The following is a 15,683-nucleotide window of genomic DNA, read 5'->3' on the forward strand; positions in this document are numbered from 1 at the left end:
CCCGGTCGCGGCCGGCTGCGACAGAGCCTGGATTCGAACCAGGATCTCTAGTGGCACAGTTAGCACTGCGATGCAGTGCCTTAGACCACTGCACCACTGCGCCACCCAATGCATCCAATGGGGTTGAAGTCGAGGGAAAATAAACAAGTAAATATAAGTATTCTACTGAAGTGTGTACATAAAACGTATTAAAACACGTCTGTAAAACAACAACGAGCACATCGACCTATCAAGTTAGTTTTCATAACTCATTGGGTACAGTGCAAGAAGAAACATCAGAGTAGTCTGAAGTGGCCGCATTAGTTCACGTTCTCATTTACAACATAACATGCATGGACATTTCATCATTTAGACCTTTAGGGAATAATGTCTGGAGGGTGAAAATCCCCAAACATTCTCTTTTACTCAAGAGTTCTTTATATCGCCTCGTTTGTCTGATATCTTGACTTTCTCTTTGACACTAAATCTAAAAAGGTAGAAATGTGATGTTTTTGGTCATTATAATGTGACTTGATAATCCCTGTCGTTTCTTCCGGTTGAACTTTTATGTTCACGAATTCTCTGGTTTGAGAGAACGAGAGGTTTTACCTACATCCCACAGCCCACATGGACATTTAATCATGGAGATGACATGGGTGGAGGAGCACCTAATAATGCCATTTATTTGGAATCGTTTTCCTTTCCGTGGGTGGCATATCGTTGCACTGTGCGCAGCCTCTGCATTTATAGCTGCCGTTCGGAAGAGGCCGTAAACGAGCCTGGCTCATTTTGGCAGTTGGCATCGACCAACATGTCGCGTAAATTGCGACCTCTCCTTTGTACAATAAGCTGGCAGAGCTGGGTCCGATGATAAAACATGCCAGTGTTTCTTGACAGCAGCCTCTGCCCGCTAGATTATACGTCACAATGGCAGCATTGCCTGAAAGACCCACATCGCCACCTGCTGACTGCAGTTAGTAATAACGTCAGGTCAAATCTTTATTTTATTTTCAAACAAAACGTTTGTTTTTCATGCATTTTATTAAAATAAATAAAATATATGTAAAAGTACAAAGATAATCATGTGTTGATCATTACAGATTTTTAATGAGTGAGTATTTTAAACATAAGGTTACAACAATATCAAGATATGCAGTTGGGTCTATACTGCGCCTACATTGTGTAACGATACATCATGTAGATGTACAGTATCAGTCAATGTATGGACACACCTACTCATTCAAGGGTTTTTCTTCATTTTTACTATTTTATACATTGTTGAATAATGGTGAAGACATCAACAATATGAAAAAACACATATCGAATCATGTAGTAACCAAAAAGTGTTAAACAAATCAATATATGTTTTATATTTACATTCTTCAAAATGGCCACCCTTTGCCTTGATGACAGCTTGGCATTCTCTCAACCAGCTTCATGAGGAATTATTTTCCAACAGTCTTGAAGGAGTTCCCACATATGCTGAGCACTTGTTGGCTTTGTTTCCTTCACTCTGCGGTCCAACTCATCCCAAACCATCTCAATAGAGGTTCAGGTCGAGTGATTGTGGAGGCCAGGTCATCTGATGCAGCACTCCATCACTCTACTTCAGTACGGAAAACACTGGAAAGTCAATACACAAGACACATTCAGAGTCTCTACGGCCTACTGATCCACCATGTATTGGACCTACATCTGTCCTATGTCCTACTGTTCAGCCTACATCTGTCCTATGTCCTACTGTTCAGCCTACATCTGTCCTATGTCCTACTGTTCAGCCTACATCTGTCCTATGTCCCACTGTTCAGCAGCCTACATCCTTATCTCCTGTGTGCGTCCTCTCATGTCTTCTCATGTGACCTAACCAGGCAAAACTCTTTTCACATTGGGAGCAGTGGTACGGCTTCTCCCCTGTGTGTATTCTCTCATGCTGTTTCAGGTGACTTAACTGGGTAAAACTCTTTCCACACCGGGAGCAGTGATGAGGCTTCTCTCCTGTGTGTATTCTCTCATGTATTTTCAGGTACCCTAACCAGGCAAAACTCTTTTCACATTGGGAGCAGTGGTAGCACTTCTCCCATGTGTGTATTCTCTCATGCACTTTCAGGTGTCCTAACTGGGTAAAACTCTTTCCACACTGGGAGCAGTGATGAGGCTTATCTCCTGTGTGTATTCTCTCATGTATTTTTAGGCTCCCTAACTGGGTAAAACTCTTTCTACACTGGGAGCATTGGAAAGGCTTCTCCCCTGTGTGTATTGTCTCATGTCGTTTCAGGTCCCCTAACTGGTTAAAACCCTTTCCACACTGGGAGCAGTGATGAGGCTTCTCCCCTGTGTGTATTGTCTCATGTCGTTTGAGGTCCCCTAACTGGTTAAAACCCTTTCCACAGTGGGAGCAGTGATGAGGCTTTTCCCCTGTGTGTATTCTCCCATGCACTTTCAGGTGTCCTAACTGGGTAAAACTCTTTCCACACTGGGAGCAGTGATGAGGCTTTTCCCCTGTGTGTATCCTCTCATGTATTTTCAGGTTCGCTAACAAGGAAAAACTATTTCCACACTGGGAGCATTGGAAAGGCTTCTCCCCTGTGTGTATTCTCTCATGTCGTTTCAGGTCCCCTAACTGATTAAAACCTTTTCCACAGTGGGTGCAGTGGAATCGTCTTGCTGGTTTGGACGTCTCTGGTTCCTCTGAATCTGGTCTTTCTCCTGCCAAAGACAGAGCGTTTATTTAAACATAGACCTGAATGAAACCTCCACAACTCTGCATATTGGTTATTGATTTGGACACGTTAAAACTGTGTTTTGACATTGGGCTATCCCACCTTGCAAAATGTTGTTGAAAAGAAGACTATGCTCGAGGTCCAATCTATGTTCGGTTTTGGTTGAAAGTGAAAGTTGAAGAGATTTCTCAGGTCGTTGTTTCAACGACTTGAAAACAACTTCATTCAACGTACTTGCAGCCTATAAACATTGACGCAGCGTCTATGAACAATTTTATTAACAATCTTACATCACTCCAGTATTTCTTGACAATATTCAAGTGCTAATTGTCTTTATTCCACTACTGAAGAAGCATGACTCAAATCACCTACTCATATTTCAAACATCCAGCCTGACAAAATATACATTTGTAATTATTCCATGCCTCCCTATTGGAAATTAATTATTGCCAATACATACAGTGGGGAAAAAAAGTATTTAGTCAGCCACCAATTGTGCAAGTTCTCCCACTTAAAAAGATGAGAGAGGCCTGTAATTATAAATAGGTACACGTCAACTATGACAGACAAAATTAGAAAAAAATCCAGAAAATCACATTGTAGGATTTTTTATGAATTTATTTGCAAATTATGGTGGAAAATAAGTATTTGGTCACCTACAAACAAGCAAGATTTCTGGCTCTCACAGACCACGAAGGTCGAGAGCCGCACTGCTTCTTGACACAATGCTCGCTTAACCCGGAAGCCAGCAGCACCAATGTGTCGGAGGAAACACTGTACATCTTGCGCCCGGCCTGCCACAGGAGTAGCTAGAGTGCGCTGGGACAAGGACAAACCCGGGCCGGCCAAACCCTCCCCTGAGCCGGACGACGCTGGGCCAACTGGGCACCGCATCATGTGTCATCCCGGTTCACGGCCGGCTGGGATCGAACCGGGATCAGTAGTGACGCCTTAGAACGCTGCATGCTTTTGAGCACTACTGAAAAAGTACTATTTACATGTGAAAGACGAAATGCTGCATTTACTACAGGCATATTGTTTACCTTTGTGTTGGGGACACTTTGATATCTTGATACTATGCAGCTGTTTAAAGGGCAAAATCCACAGATGAAACAATAACAAAACGGTCGACCCTGCCTCTGTTTTGGTAAACAGCTGAGGGATGGGAGAAATGTAATGTAAGATGAATAGACAGAGCTATGGATGCAAGGACTGACCATCCATGATATCAACATTATTGTTTTAAACATGTTATGAGGCTATATAGTGTTTGTTTACATTTACAATGTTTACAAACATTGGAGAAAAACAAGCTTACATTTTGGGTTCTCATGGAGTGTAACAGTTGAACTCATGAGGCATTTAGAAGTTATATTCTTCAAGAATCAATGGATGGATGGATGATAATAGTAGAGAGAGTGATTTATTTCAGCTTTTATTTCTTTCATCACATTCCCAGTGGGTCAGAAGTTTATATACACTCAATTAGTTTTTTGGTAGCATTGCCTTTAAAATGGTTTAACTTGGGTCAAACGTTTCGGGTAGCCTTCCACAAGCTTCCCACAATAAGTTGGGTGAATTTTGGCCCATTCCTCATGACAGAGCTGGTGTAACTGAGTCAGGTTTGTAGGCCTCCTTGCTCGCAAACGCTTTTTCAGTTCTGCCCACACATTTTCTATAGGATTGAGGTCAGGGCTTTGTGATGGCCACTCCAATACCTTGATTTTGTTGTCCTTAAGCCATTTTGCAACAACTTTGGAAGTATGCTTGGGGTCATTGTCCATTTGGAAGAACCATTTGTGACCAAGCTTTAACTTCCTTACTGATGTCTTGAGATGTTGCTTCAATATATCAAAATAATTTTCCTTCCTCATGATACCATCTGTTTTGTGAAGTGCACCAGTCCCTCCTGCAGCAAAGCACCCCAACAGCATGATGCTGCCACCCCCGTGTTTCACGGTTGGGATGGTGTTCTTCGGCTTGCAGGCTCCCCCATTTTCCTCCAAACATAACGATGGTCATTATGGCCAAACAGTTCTGTTTTTTGTTTTATCAGACCAGAGGACATTTCTCCAAAAAGTAAGATTTTTGTCCCCACGTGCAGTTGCAAACCGTAGTCTGGCTTTTTTTATGGCGGTTTTGGAGCAGAGGCTTCTTCCTTGCTGAGCGGCCTTTCAGGTTATGTCGATATAGGACTAGTTTTACTGTGGATATAGATACTTTTGTACCTGTTTCCTCCAGCATCTTCACAAGGTCCTTTGTTGTTGTTCTGGGATTGATTTGCACTTTTCGCACTAAAGTACGTTAATCTCTAGGAGATAAAAAGCGTCTCCTTCCTGAGCGGTATGACGGCTGCGTGGTCCCATGGTGTTTATACTTGTGTACTATTGTTTATACAGATGAACGTGGTACCATCAGCCATTTGGAAATTGCTCCCAAGGATGAACCAGACTTGTGGAGGTCTACCATTTATTTTCTGAGGTCTTGGCTGATTTCTTTTCATTTTCCCATGATGTCAAGCAAAGAGGCACTTAGTTTGAAGGTAGGCCTTGAAATACATCCATAGGTACATCTCCAAATTGACACAAATTATGTCAATTAGCCTATTAGAAGCTTCTAAAGCCATGACATCATTTTCTGGAATTTTCCAAGCTGTTTAAAGGCACAGTCAACTTAGTGCATGTAAACTTCTGACCCACTGGAATTGTGATACAAATGAATTATAGGTGAAATAATCTGTCTGTAAACAATTGTTGGAAAAATGACTTGTGTCATGTACAAAGTAGATGTCCTAACCGACTTGCCAAAACTATAGTTTGTTAACAAGAAATGTGTGGAGTGGTTGAAAAACAAGTTTTAATGACTCCAACCTAAGTGTATTTAAACTTCTGACTTCAACTGTATATATATACATATATATATATATATATATATATATATATATATATATATATATACACACACTACCGGGCAAACATTTTAGAACATTTTCATATACAGTACCAGTCAAAAGTTTTAGAACACCTACTCATTCAAGGTTTTTCTTTATTTTTACTATTTTCTACATTGTAGAATAATAGTGAAGACATCAAAACTATGAAATAACATATATGGAATCATGTATTAACCAAAAAAGTGTTAAATCAAAATATATTTGAGATTCTTCAAAGTAGCCACCCTTTGCCTTGATGACAGCTTTGCACACTCTTGGCATTCTTTCAACAGGTATTTCAATGCATTTCAATTAACAGGTGTGCCTTCTTAAAAGTTCATTTGTGGAATTTCTTTCCTTCTTAATGCGTTTCAGCCAATCAGTTGTGTTGTGACAAGGTAAGGGGGGATATACAGAAGATAGCCCTATTTGGTAAAAGACCAAGTCCATACTATGGCAAGAACAGCTCAAATAAGCAAAGAGAAATGACAAGTCCATCATTACTTTAAGACATGAAGGTCAGTCAATACGGAACATTTCAACAACTTAAAGGAAAATAGAATAATCAGAACAGTTGTCAGTCCAAAACAACAGTCAGAACAAAGCCTCTGTATTCTCTCATGTCATCTCAGGTCCTCTAACACTACACAGCCCATTCAAATCAGAAAAGCTTGATGATGAGTTGGTTAACTGAATAAGTTGTGCTCTACGGCCTACTGATCCAACATGTATTGGACCTACATCTGTCCTATGTCCTACTGTTCAGTATCCTACATCTGTCCTAAGTCCTACTGTTCAGTATCCTACATCTGTCCTAAGTCCTACTGTTCAGTATCCTACATCTGTCCTATGTCCTACTGTTCACCAGCCTACATCTGTCCTATGTCCTACTGTTCAGTATCCTACATCTGTCCTATGTCCTACTGTTCAGTATCCTACATCTGTCCTATGTCCTACTGTTCAGTATCCTACATCTGTCCTATGTCCTACTGTTCAGTATCCTACATCTGTCCTATGTCCTACTGTTCAGTATCCTACATCTGTCCTATGTCCTACTGTTCAGTATCCTACATCTGTCCTATGTCCTACTGTTCACCAGCCTACATCTGTTCTATGTCCTACTGTTCAGTATCCTACATCTGTCCTATGTCCTACTGTTCAGTATCCTACATCTGTCCTATGTCCTACTGTTCAGTATCCTACATCTGTCCTATGTCCTACTGTTCAGTATCCTACATCTGTCCTATGTCCTACTGTTCAGTATCCTACATCTGTCCTATGTCCTACTGTTCAGCCTACATCTGTCCTATGTCCTACTTTTCAGTATCCTACATCTGTCCTATGTCCTACTGTTCACCAGCCTACATCTGTCCTATGTCCTACTGTTCAGTATCCTACATCTGTCCTATGTCCTACTGTTCAGTATCCTACATCTGTCCTATGTCCTACTGTTCAGCCTACATCTGTCCTATGTCCTACTGTTCAGTATCCTACATCTGTCCTATGTCCTACTGTTCCGTATCCTACATCTGTCCTATGTCCTACTGTTCAGTATCCTACATCTGTCCTATGTCCTACTGTTCAGTATCCTACATCTGTCCTATGTCCTACTGTTCAGTATCCTAAATCTGTCCTATGTCCTACTGTTCACCAGCCTACATCCTTATGTCCTGTGTGTATTCTCATGTCTTCTCAGGTGACCTAACTGGTAAAAAAAACTATTTCCACACTGGGAGCAGTAATGAGGCTTCTCTCCTGTATGCGTCCTCTCATGTCTTCTCAGGTTAGCTAACCAGGCAAAACTCTTTTCACATTGGGAGCAGTGGTAGGGCTTCTCCCCTGTGTGTATTTTCTCATGCTCTTTCAGTTGTCCTTTCAGGTTAAAACTCATTCCACACTGGGAGCAGTGATGAGGCTTCTCTCCTGTGTGTATTCTCTCATGTATTTTCAGGCTCGCTAACTGGGTAAAACTCTTTCCACACTGGGAGCATTGGAAAGGCTTCTCCCCTGTGTGTATTCTCTCATGCTCTTTCAGGTATTCTTTCCGGTTAAAACTCTTTCCACACTGGGAGCAGTGATGAGGCTTTTCCACTGTGTGTATTATCTCATGCACTTTCAGGTGTCCTAACTGGGAAAAAATACTTCCACACTGGGAGCATTGGAAAGGCTTCTCCCCTGTGTGTATTCTCTCATGCCCTTTCAGGTGTTCTTTCTGGTTAAAACCCTTTCCACACTGGGAGCAGTGATAAGGCTTTTCCCCTGTGTGTATTCTCACATGCACTTTCAGGTGTCCTAACTGGGTAAAACTCTTTCCACACTGGGAGCAGTGATGAGGCTTATCTCCTGTGTGTGTCCTCTCATGTCTTTTCAGGTTCGCTATCAAGGAAAAACTCTTTCCACACTGGGAGCATTGGAAAGGCTTCTCACCTGTGTGTATTCTCTCATGTTGTTTCAGGACCCTTAACTGGTTAAAAACCTTTCCACAGTGGGAGCAGTGGAATCGTCTTGCTGGTTTGGACGTCTCTGGTTCCTCTGAGTCTGGTCTTTCTCCTGCCAAAGACAGAGCGTTTATTTAAACAGAGACCTGAATGAAACCTCCACAACGTCTTGCTAGGAGGTTTAATCCAAATCAGATCCCTCAATAACCCGAGGCCAGTTTACAAAAAAAATTCACATTTAAAATAATCTTGGCAGGGTTGATTGGTTGGGTTACTTTCTAAATGTAATCCGTTACAGTTGCTAGTTACAGTGGGGAAAAAAAGTATTTAGTCAGCCACCAATTGTGCAAGTTCTCCCACTTAAAAAGATGAGAGAGGCCTGTGATTTTCATCATAGGTACACGTCAACTATGACAGACAAAATGAGAAAATCCAGAAAATCACATTGTAGGATTATTAATGAATTTATTTGCAAATTATGGTGGAAAATAAGTATTTGGTCAATTACAAAAGTTTCTCAATACTTTGTTATATACCCTTTGTTGGCAATGACACAGGTCAAACGTTTTCTGTAAGTCTTCACAAGGTTTTAACACACTGTTGCTGGTATTATGGCCCATTCCTCCATGCAGATCTCCTCTAGAGCAGTGATGTTTTGGGGCTGTCGCTGGGCAACACAGACTTTCAACTCCCTCCAAAGATTTTCTATGGGGTTGAGATCTGGAGACTGGCTAGGCCACTCCAGGACCTTGAAATGCTTCTTACGAAGCCACTCCTTCGTTGCCCGGGCGGTGTGTTTGGGATCATTGTCATGCTGAAAGACCCAGCCACGTTTCATCTTCAATGCCCTTGCTGATGGAAGGAGGTTTTCACTCTTTGGATGCAATTCAGCATTCTTTGTCCTCCAAACACGACGACTTGAGTTTTTACCAAAAAGTTATATTTTGGTTTCATCTGACCATATGACATTCTCCCAATCCTCTTCTGGATCATCCAAATGCACTCTAGCAAACTTCAGACGGGCCTGAACATGTACTGGCTTAAGCAGGGGGACACGTCTGGCACAGCAGGATTTAAGTCCCTGGCGGTGTAGTCTGTTACTGATGGTAGGCTTTGTTACTTTGGTCCAAGCTCTCTGCAGGTCATTCACTAGGTCCCCCCGTGTGGTTCTGGGATTTTTGCTCACCGTTCTTGTGATCATTTTGACCCCACGGGGTGAGATCTTGCGTGGAGCCCCAGATCAAGGGAGATTATCAGTGGTCTTGTATGTCTTCCATTTCCTAATAATTGCTCCCACAGTTGATTTCTTCAAACCAAGCTGCTTACCTATTGCAGATTCAGTCTTCCCAGCCTGGTGCAGGTCTACAATTTTGTTTCTGGTGTCCTTTGACAGCTCTTTGGTCTTGGCCATAGTGGAGTTTGGAGTGTGACTGTTTGAGGTTGTGGACAGGTGTCTTTTATACTGATAAGTTCAAACAGGTGCCATTAATACAGGTAACGTGTGGAGGACAGAGGAGCCTCTTAAATAAGAAGATACAGGTCTGTGAGAGCCAGAAATCTTGCTTGTTTGTAGGTGACCAAATACTTATTTTCCACCATAATTTGCAAATAAATTCATTAAAAATCCTACAATGGGATTTTCTGAGGGGGCACACTTCTAGTAGGCTTAGATTGAAGATATGGCAAATAGGAGTGGCAATATTTATTAGACCTAATTGATAAATAGACTAGTCAGTATAGGATACATTTATTAGACCTAATTGATAAATAGACTAGTCAGTATAGGATCCATTTATTAGACCTAATGGATAAATAGACTAGTCAGTATAGGATCCATGTATTAGACCTAATGGATAAATAGACTAGTCAGTATAGGATACATTTATTAGACCTAATGGATAAATAGACTAGTCAGTATAGGATCCATTTATTAGACCTAATGGATAAATAGACTAGTCAGTATAGGATACATTTATTAGACCTAATTGATAAATAGACTAGTGAGTATAGGATCCATTTATTAGACCTAATGGATAAATAGACTAGTCAGTATAGGATACATTTATTAGACCTAATGGATCAATAGACTAGTCAGTATAGGATCCATTTATTAGACCTAATGGATAAATAGACTAGTCAGTATAGGATACATTTATTAGACCTAATGGATCAATAGACTAGTCAGTATAGGATCCATTTATTAGACCTAATGGATAAATAGACTAGTCAGTATAGGATCCATTTATTAGACCTAATTGATCAATAGACTAGTCAGTATAGGATACATTTATTAGACCTAATGGATCAATAGACTAGTCAGTATAGGATACATTTATTAGACCTAATGGATCAATAGACTAGTCAGTATAGGATACATTTATTAGACCTAATGGATAAATAGACTAGTATAGGATCCATTTATTAGACCTAATGGATAAATAGACTAGTCAGTATAGGATCCATTTATTAGACCTAATGGATAAATAGACTAGTCAGTATAGGATCCATTTATTAGACCTAATGGATAAATAGACTAGTATAGAATCCATTTATTAGACCTAATGGATAAATAGACTAGTATAGAATCCATTTATTAGACCTAATGGATAAATTGACTAGTCAGTATAGGATACATTTATTAGACCTAATGGATAAATAGACTAGTCAGTATAGGATCCATTTATTAGACCTAATGGATAAATAGACTAGTCAGTATAGGATCCATTTATTAGACCTAATGGATAAATAGACTAGTATAGAATCCATTTATTAGACCTAATGGATAAATTGACTAGTCAGTATAGGATCCATTTATTAGACCTAATGGATAAATAGACTAGTCAGTATAGGATACATTTATTAGACCTAATGGATAAATAGACTAGTCAGTATAGGATACATTTATTAGACCTAATGGATAAATAGACTAGTATAGGATACACTTTAAATGTACATTATTGTTATTTGATAGGCTACTAGACCTAAAGAGGCATTCTGCAGTTCAAACAACAAAAAAGGTGTCACCCTGCCACTGTTTTGGTATACAGCTGAGGGATGGGGTCAAACATTAAATACACTACATGACCCAAATGATGTGGCCACCTGCTCATCGAAAAATATAATTCCAAAATCATGGGCGTTAATATGGAGTTGGTCCCTCCTTTGCTGCTATAACAGCCTCCACTCTTCTGGGAAGGCTTTCCACTGGATGTTGAACATTGGTGTGGGGACTTGCATCCATTCAGCCACAATAGCATTAGTGAGGTCGGGCACTGATGTTGGGCGATTAGGCCTGGCTCGCAGTCGGCGTTCCAATTCATCCCAAAGGTGTTCGATGGGGTTGAGATCAGGGCTCTGTCCAGGCCAGTCAAGTTCTTCCACACCAATCTCAACAAATAATTTCTTCATGAACCTCGCTTTGTGCACAGGGGCATTGTCATGCTGAAACAGGAAAGGGCCTTCCCCAAACTGTTGCCACAACGTTGGGAGCACAGAATCGTTTAGAATGTCATTGTACGCTGTAGCGTTAAGATTTCCCTTCACTGGAACTAAGGGGCCTAGCCCGAACCATGACAAACAGCCCCAGACCATTATTCCTCATCCACCAAACTTTACAGTTGGCACTACGGTAGCGTTCTCCTATAGCCACCTCCTATTTGTACTGGACTCCAAGTGCATCCTCAAATCAACCAATCACTCTAATCTTAATTCCAAGCCTTAGACGTCCACAGACTAACCCATCTTTCCCAGTATAATACAACTTTACTATTTCCTTCGGGCAATACATCCTTCACCACTGAACAAAAATATAAACGCAACATGCAACAATTTCAAAGATTTGACTGAGTTACAGTTCATATAAGGAAACCAGTCAGTACCTGGTGTGACCATTTGCCTCATGCAGCGTTACACCTTCACATAGAGTTGATCAGGCTGTTGATTGTGGCCTGTGGAATGTTTTCCCACTCGAGCTGTTGCATATTGGCGGAAACTGGAACACGCTGTCGTACACGTCATTACAGAGCATCCCAAACATGCTCAATGGGTGACATGTCTGGTGAATATGCAGGCCATGGAAAAAACTGGGACAGTTTCAGCTTCCAGGAATTGAGTACAGATCCTTGCGACATGGGGCCGTGCATTATCCTGCTGAAACATGAGGTGATGGCGGTGGATGAATGGCACGACAATGGGCCTCAGGATCTCGTCACATTATGAATTATACAGCACGGTAGTGTGATGTTATTGGTCCGTTTTAAAGGCCAATTCCAGACCTGAATAGTATAGGGTGCTTCATTATTCGTCCCTTCCAGGGGAACTTTCAATTATTTAGAACAGCCATGGAGTGGTCTTGGTGTCTGGGAATAGTTGGTTATCAATGTAATACCATAACCATCCTTCACCACACTCTCTGGATTTACTCTGCTGGTTGTCCTGCTAACAGATACCAGTATATATTCATGTCAACTAACAGAACTCTGCTGGTTGTCCTGGTAACAGATACCAGTCTATCTTCATGTCAACTAACAGAACTCTGCTGGTTGTCCTGCTAACAGATACCAGTATATATTCATGTCAACTAACAGAACTCTGCTGGTTGTCCTGGTAACAGATACCAGTCTATCTTCATGTCAACTAACAGAACTCTGCTGGTTGTCCTGGTAACAGATACCAGTCTAACTCTGCTGGTTGTCCTGGTAACAGATACCAGTATATATTCATGTCAACTAACAGAACTCTGCTGGTTGTCCTGGTAACAGATACCAGTCTATCATCATGTCAACTAACAGAACTCTGCTGGTTGTCCTGGTAACAGATACCAGTATACATTCATGTCAACTAACAGAACTCTGCTGGTTGTCCTGGTAACAGATACCAGTATATATTCATGTCAACTAACAGAACTCTGCTGGTTGTCCTGGTAACAGATACCAGTCTATCTTCATGTCAACTAACAGAACTCTGCTGGTTGTCCTGGTAACAGATACCAGTGTATCTTCATGTCAACTAACAGAACTCTGCTGGTTGTCCTGGTAACAGATACCAGTGGGCAGATCTAGTTTATTTGTTCAAACTAAACTACAGCACTTACTTTGATGAGTCAAATCTGCTCCTTTCTTCTCTTCTCCTCCTCTCACAGTTCCACTCAGCCCCGTTGTTTTCCTGCAGTCCACCAGCCGCACAGACAACCTCTTCAGACCCAGCAGTAAGGTGCTACTGGGAGAGGTACGACACAGGGACCCTGGGAGGGCGGAAGGGCTAGCGTTGTCCTGGTAACCATATAGAGGGGACACAGACACATATCATTATGGATGCTGAAGTCACTGTTGTCATGAGGTGCTTTACAGAAACCCAGACCCCGATAGAGCAAGCTGTATGCTAGACCAGACCAAGCTGTACCATCTGGTGTTCTGATCTGGAGAGACTCTTCTCTGCCTCGTCAGCATCAGGATGTTGTTGAGGCTCCCCAGAGGATCCATGATAGTCACGTCTCTCTCCTGTATGAACGAGAACATCAAACAGATGGTAAACATATAGATATTGTAAAATGTAAAAAGCATGTCAAACATCCTTCCTCCAAATGAAGTTTCTATGTTGTTTTTGGGCTGTCCTGACGTGGAATCGCCTAATAATAATATTATAATAATATGCCATTTAGCAGACGCTTTTATCCAAAGCGACTTACAGTCATGTGTGCATTAATTTTTACGTATGGGTGGTCCCGGGGATCGAACCCACTACCCTGGGCGTTACAAGCGCCGTGCTCTACCAATTGAGCTACAGAGGCCCACGATTTGATTGGTCCTCAACTCACAGCTCAGACACTTGATTCAGGATAAAGTGGAGTCAGCAGGTTTGGAGCTGAAGGATTTGTTGCCATAGAAACGTACAAGGCTAACAGGTAAGCAACCTTCAACGGTTATCCTGAGTTGAATTCAGAATTGACCAAAATCAGCTCACTAACTCCTCTATCCCACTACATAGAGTTAAACATGCTGTTCTGATGGGGTTGAATGGGGTTGATGACCGTTGAACTAAAGTTGTTGGGCATTTAGAAGTTATATTCATCAAGAATCATTGGCTACAACTCTCTCTTATGTGGACTTCTCCTCTGCTTTTAAACTCTTAGATGTGAAGTTCTGGATCCCAGTTACATTTTGTGTACAAAGCGCTCCGTGAATTTCATAGGGTCCCGTGCCTCATAGCGCCAGAAAGCCCCATCTGTCTGCTGTCTGTTTCCATTCTCTCAGCGGACCTGACTTGAACTGTCAGGTTTCAGACCCCAACATTTGCATAGGTAGTTACGTGTCACATTTTCTGGCTATCCAGAAAAATGATCAATTATCTCTTCCTCTGAGCAAGTGAGACCAGCTTGGGAGACAGCTCCCAGTGTGGAAAGATATTTACCCGCTGACTTCACAAAATGATTTTCCATGTAAATGGAGTATAAAGTATCAATCATTTAAAAGTGAAAAAATGCATGCACCAATCACAGATTGCCCCTTTAACAATCCATACAGTACTGAACAACATATTCGAGTGCAGAACTTTTTTTAGACAAGTACTCACTGGTGTTAATAAGATATTCTGTCTCCTCCTCTTTCACTCCCAGAACGTCTTCAACCTTCTCTTTTATTGAGATAGCCTCCTCTTCCTCCCAAAAAGGTTCGTCTTTCACTGTAACATTCTCTTCTTGTTTCACAATAACAGCCTCCTCTTCCTCCTTTTTTATTCTGAAAGTATCTACCTCCTCTTCTTCCACTGTGACAGCCTCTATCCCCTCTTCCTCTTTCACTCCAAACGGATCTTTCTCTTCTTTCACTATAACATCCTTCTCTTCTTTCAATGTGATATCCTCCTCCTCTTCTTTCATTCTGAAAGCTTCTACCTCCTCTTCCAGTGTTCCAGCCGTTATTCCCTCTTCCTCTCCAAAATTCTCCACTTCTTCTTTCAATGTGATAGCCTCCTCTTCCTCCTTTTTCATTCCGATAGCTTCTTCCTCTCCTTTCACTGTAATATCCTCCTCTTTTACGACAATGTTCATCCCCAGAGCTTCTTTCTCCGTCCAGCAGACCTCCTCTTCTTTAGCAGGAGGAGAGTAGCTTAGTGAGCTCATGGTCGGGGATGTTAGCTAGCTAGCTAGCATTAGCTGGTTAGCATTAACGACTAGCCTAGTGCCGGGCTCAATATCAATCTTAACAAGCTAACACATTTAACATCTAGCAAATGACGTTAAAGTTAAGAAGTTGATACGTAAACATAATTGTGTTTAAAACGCTGAGACTAATATACACAAGAATGAGCTTCAATGTTTCATTTTCATGTTGACTAGCAAGCTATCGAGGTGGATAAGTAGCCGTGTTGCTGTTCTTAGCATCCCGTCCACTAGATTATACGTCACGCAAGAAGCACCTGAATGACTCACATCGCCATCTGCTGACTGAATTGGGTAACGCAGTTTAACAAAAGATTCTGTCAAACGTCATAACAAATCATTTCAAAGTAAGGATTTTCCTCACTTCTTATCGGAAGAAACCGGAAACATCCGTTTTCATGGATACACAGTATCTTCAAGTTAGCTTCCTTATACCATTTTCTTCTATTCAGATTCAT

The 15,683-nt window shown here is 41.4% G+C and overlaps 1 protein-coding gene across 1 annotated transcript; it reads right to left on the reverse strand.

Moving 5' to 3' along the window:
- Nucleotides 1–550: 550 nt before the first annotated feature.
- On the reverse strand, nucleotides 551–15,457 carry LOC311117649 (uncharacterized protein; the record flags this gene model as incomplete). Its single annotated transcript, XM_084192581.1, has 5 exons — nucleotides 14,640–15,457; nucleotides 13,470–13,567; nucleotides 13,162–13,339; nucleotides 8,059–8,181; nucleotides 551–588 (listed from the first exon to the last, which is right to left on the reverse strand). Exons 1-5 carry the CDS (start codon nucleotides 15,184–15,186, stop codon nucleotides 551–553), a joined length of 984 nt encoding a protein of 327 aa, XP_084048707.1. The 5' UTR covers nucleotides 15,187–15,457.
- Nucleotides 15,458–15,683: the final 226 nt, after the last annotated feature.

This window comes from Coregonus lavaretus (genome assembly GCF_964263955.1).
Source record: "Coregonus lavaretus genome assembly, contig: HAP1_SCAFFOLD_924, whole genome shotgun sequence".
NCBI classification, from domain to species: Eukaryota; Metazoa; Chordata; class Actinopteri; order Salmoniformes; family Salmonidae; genus Coregonus; species Coregonus lavaretus.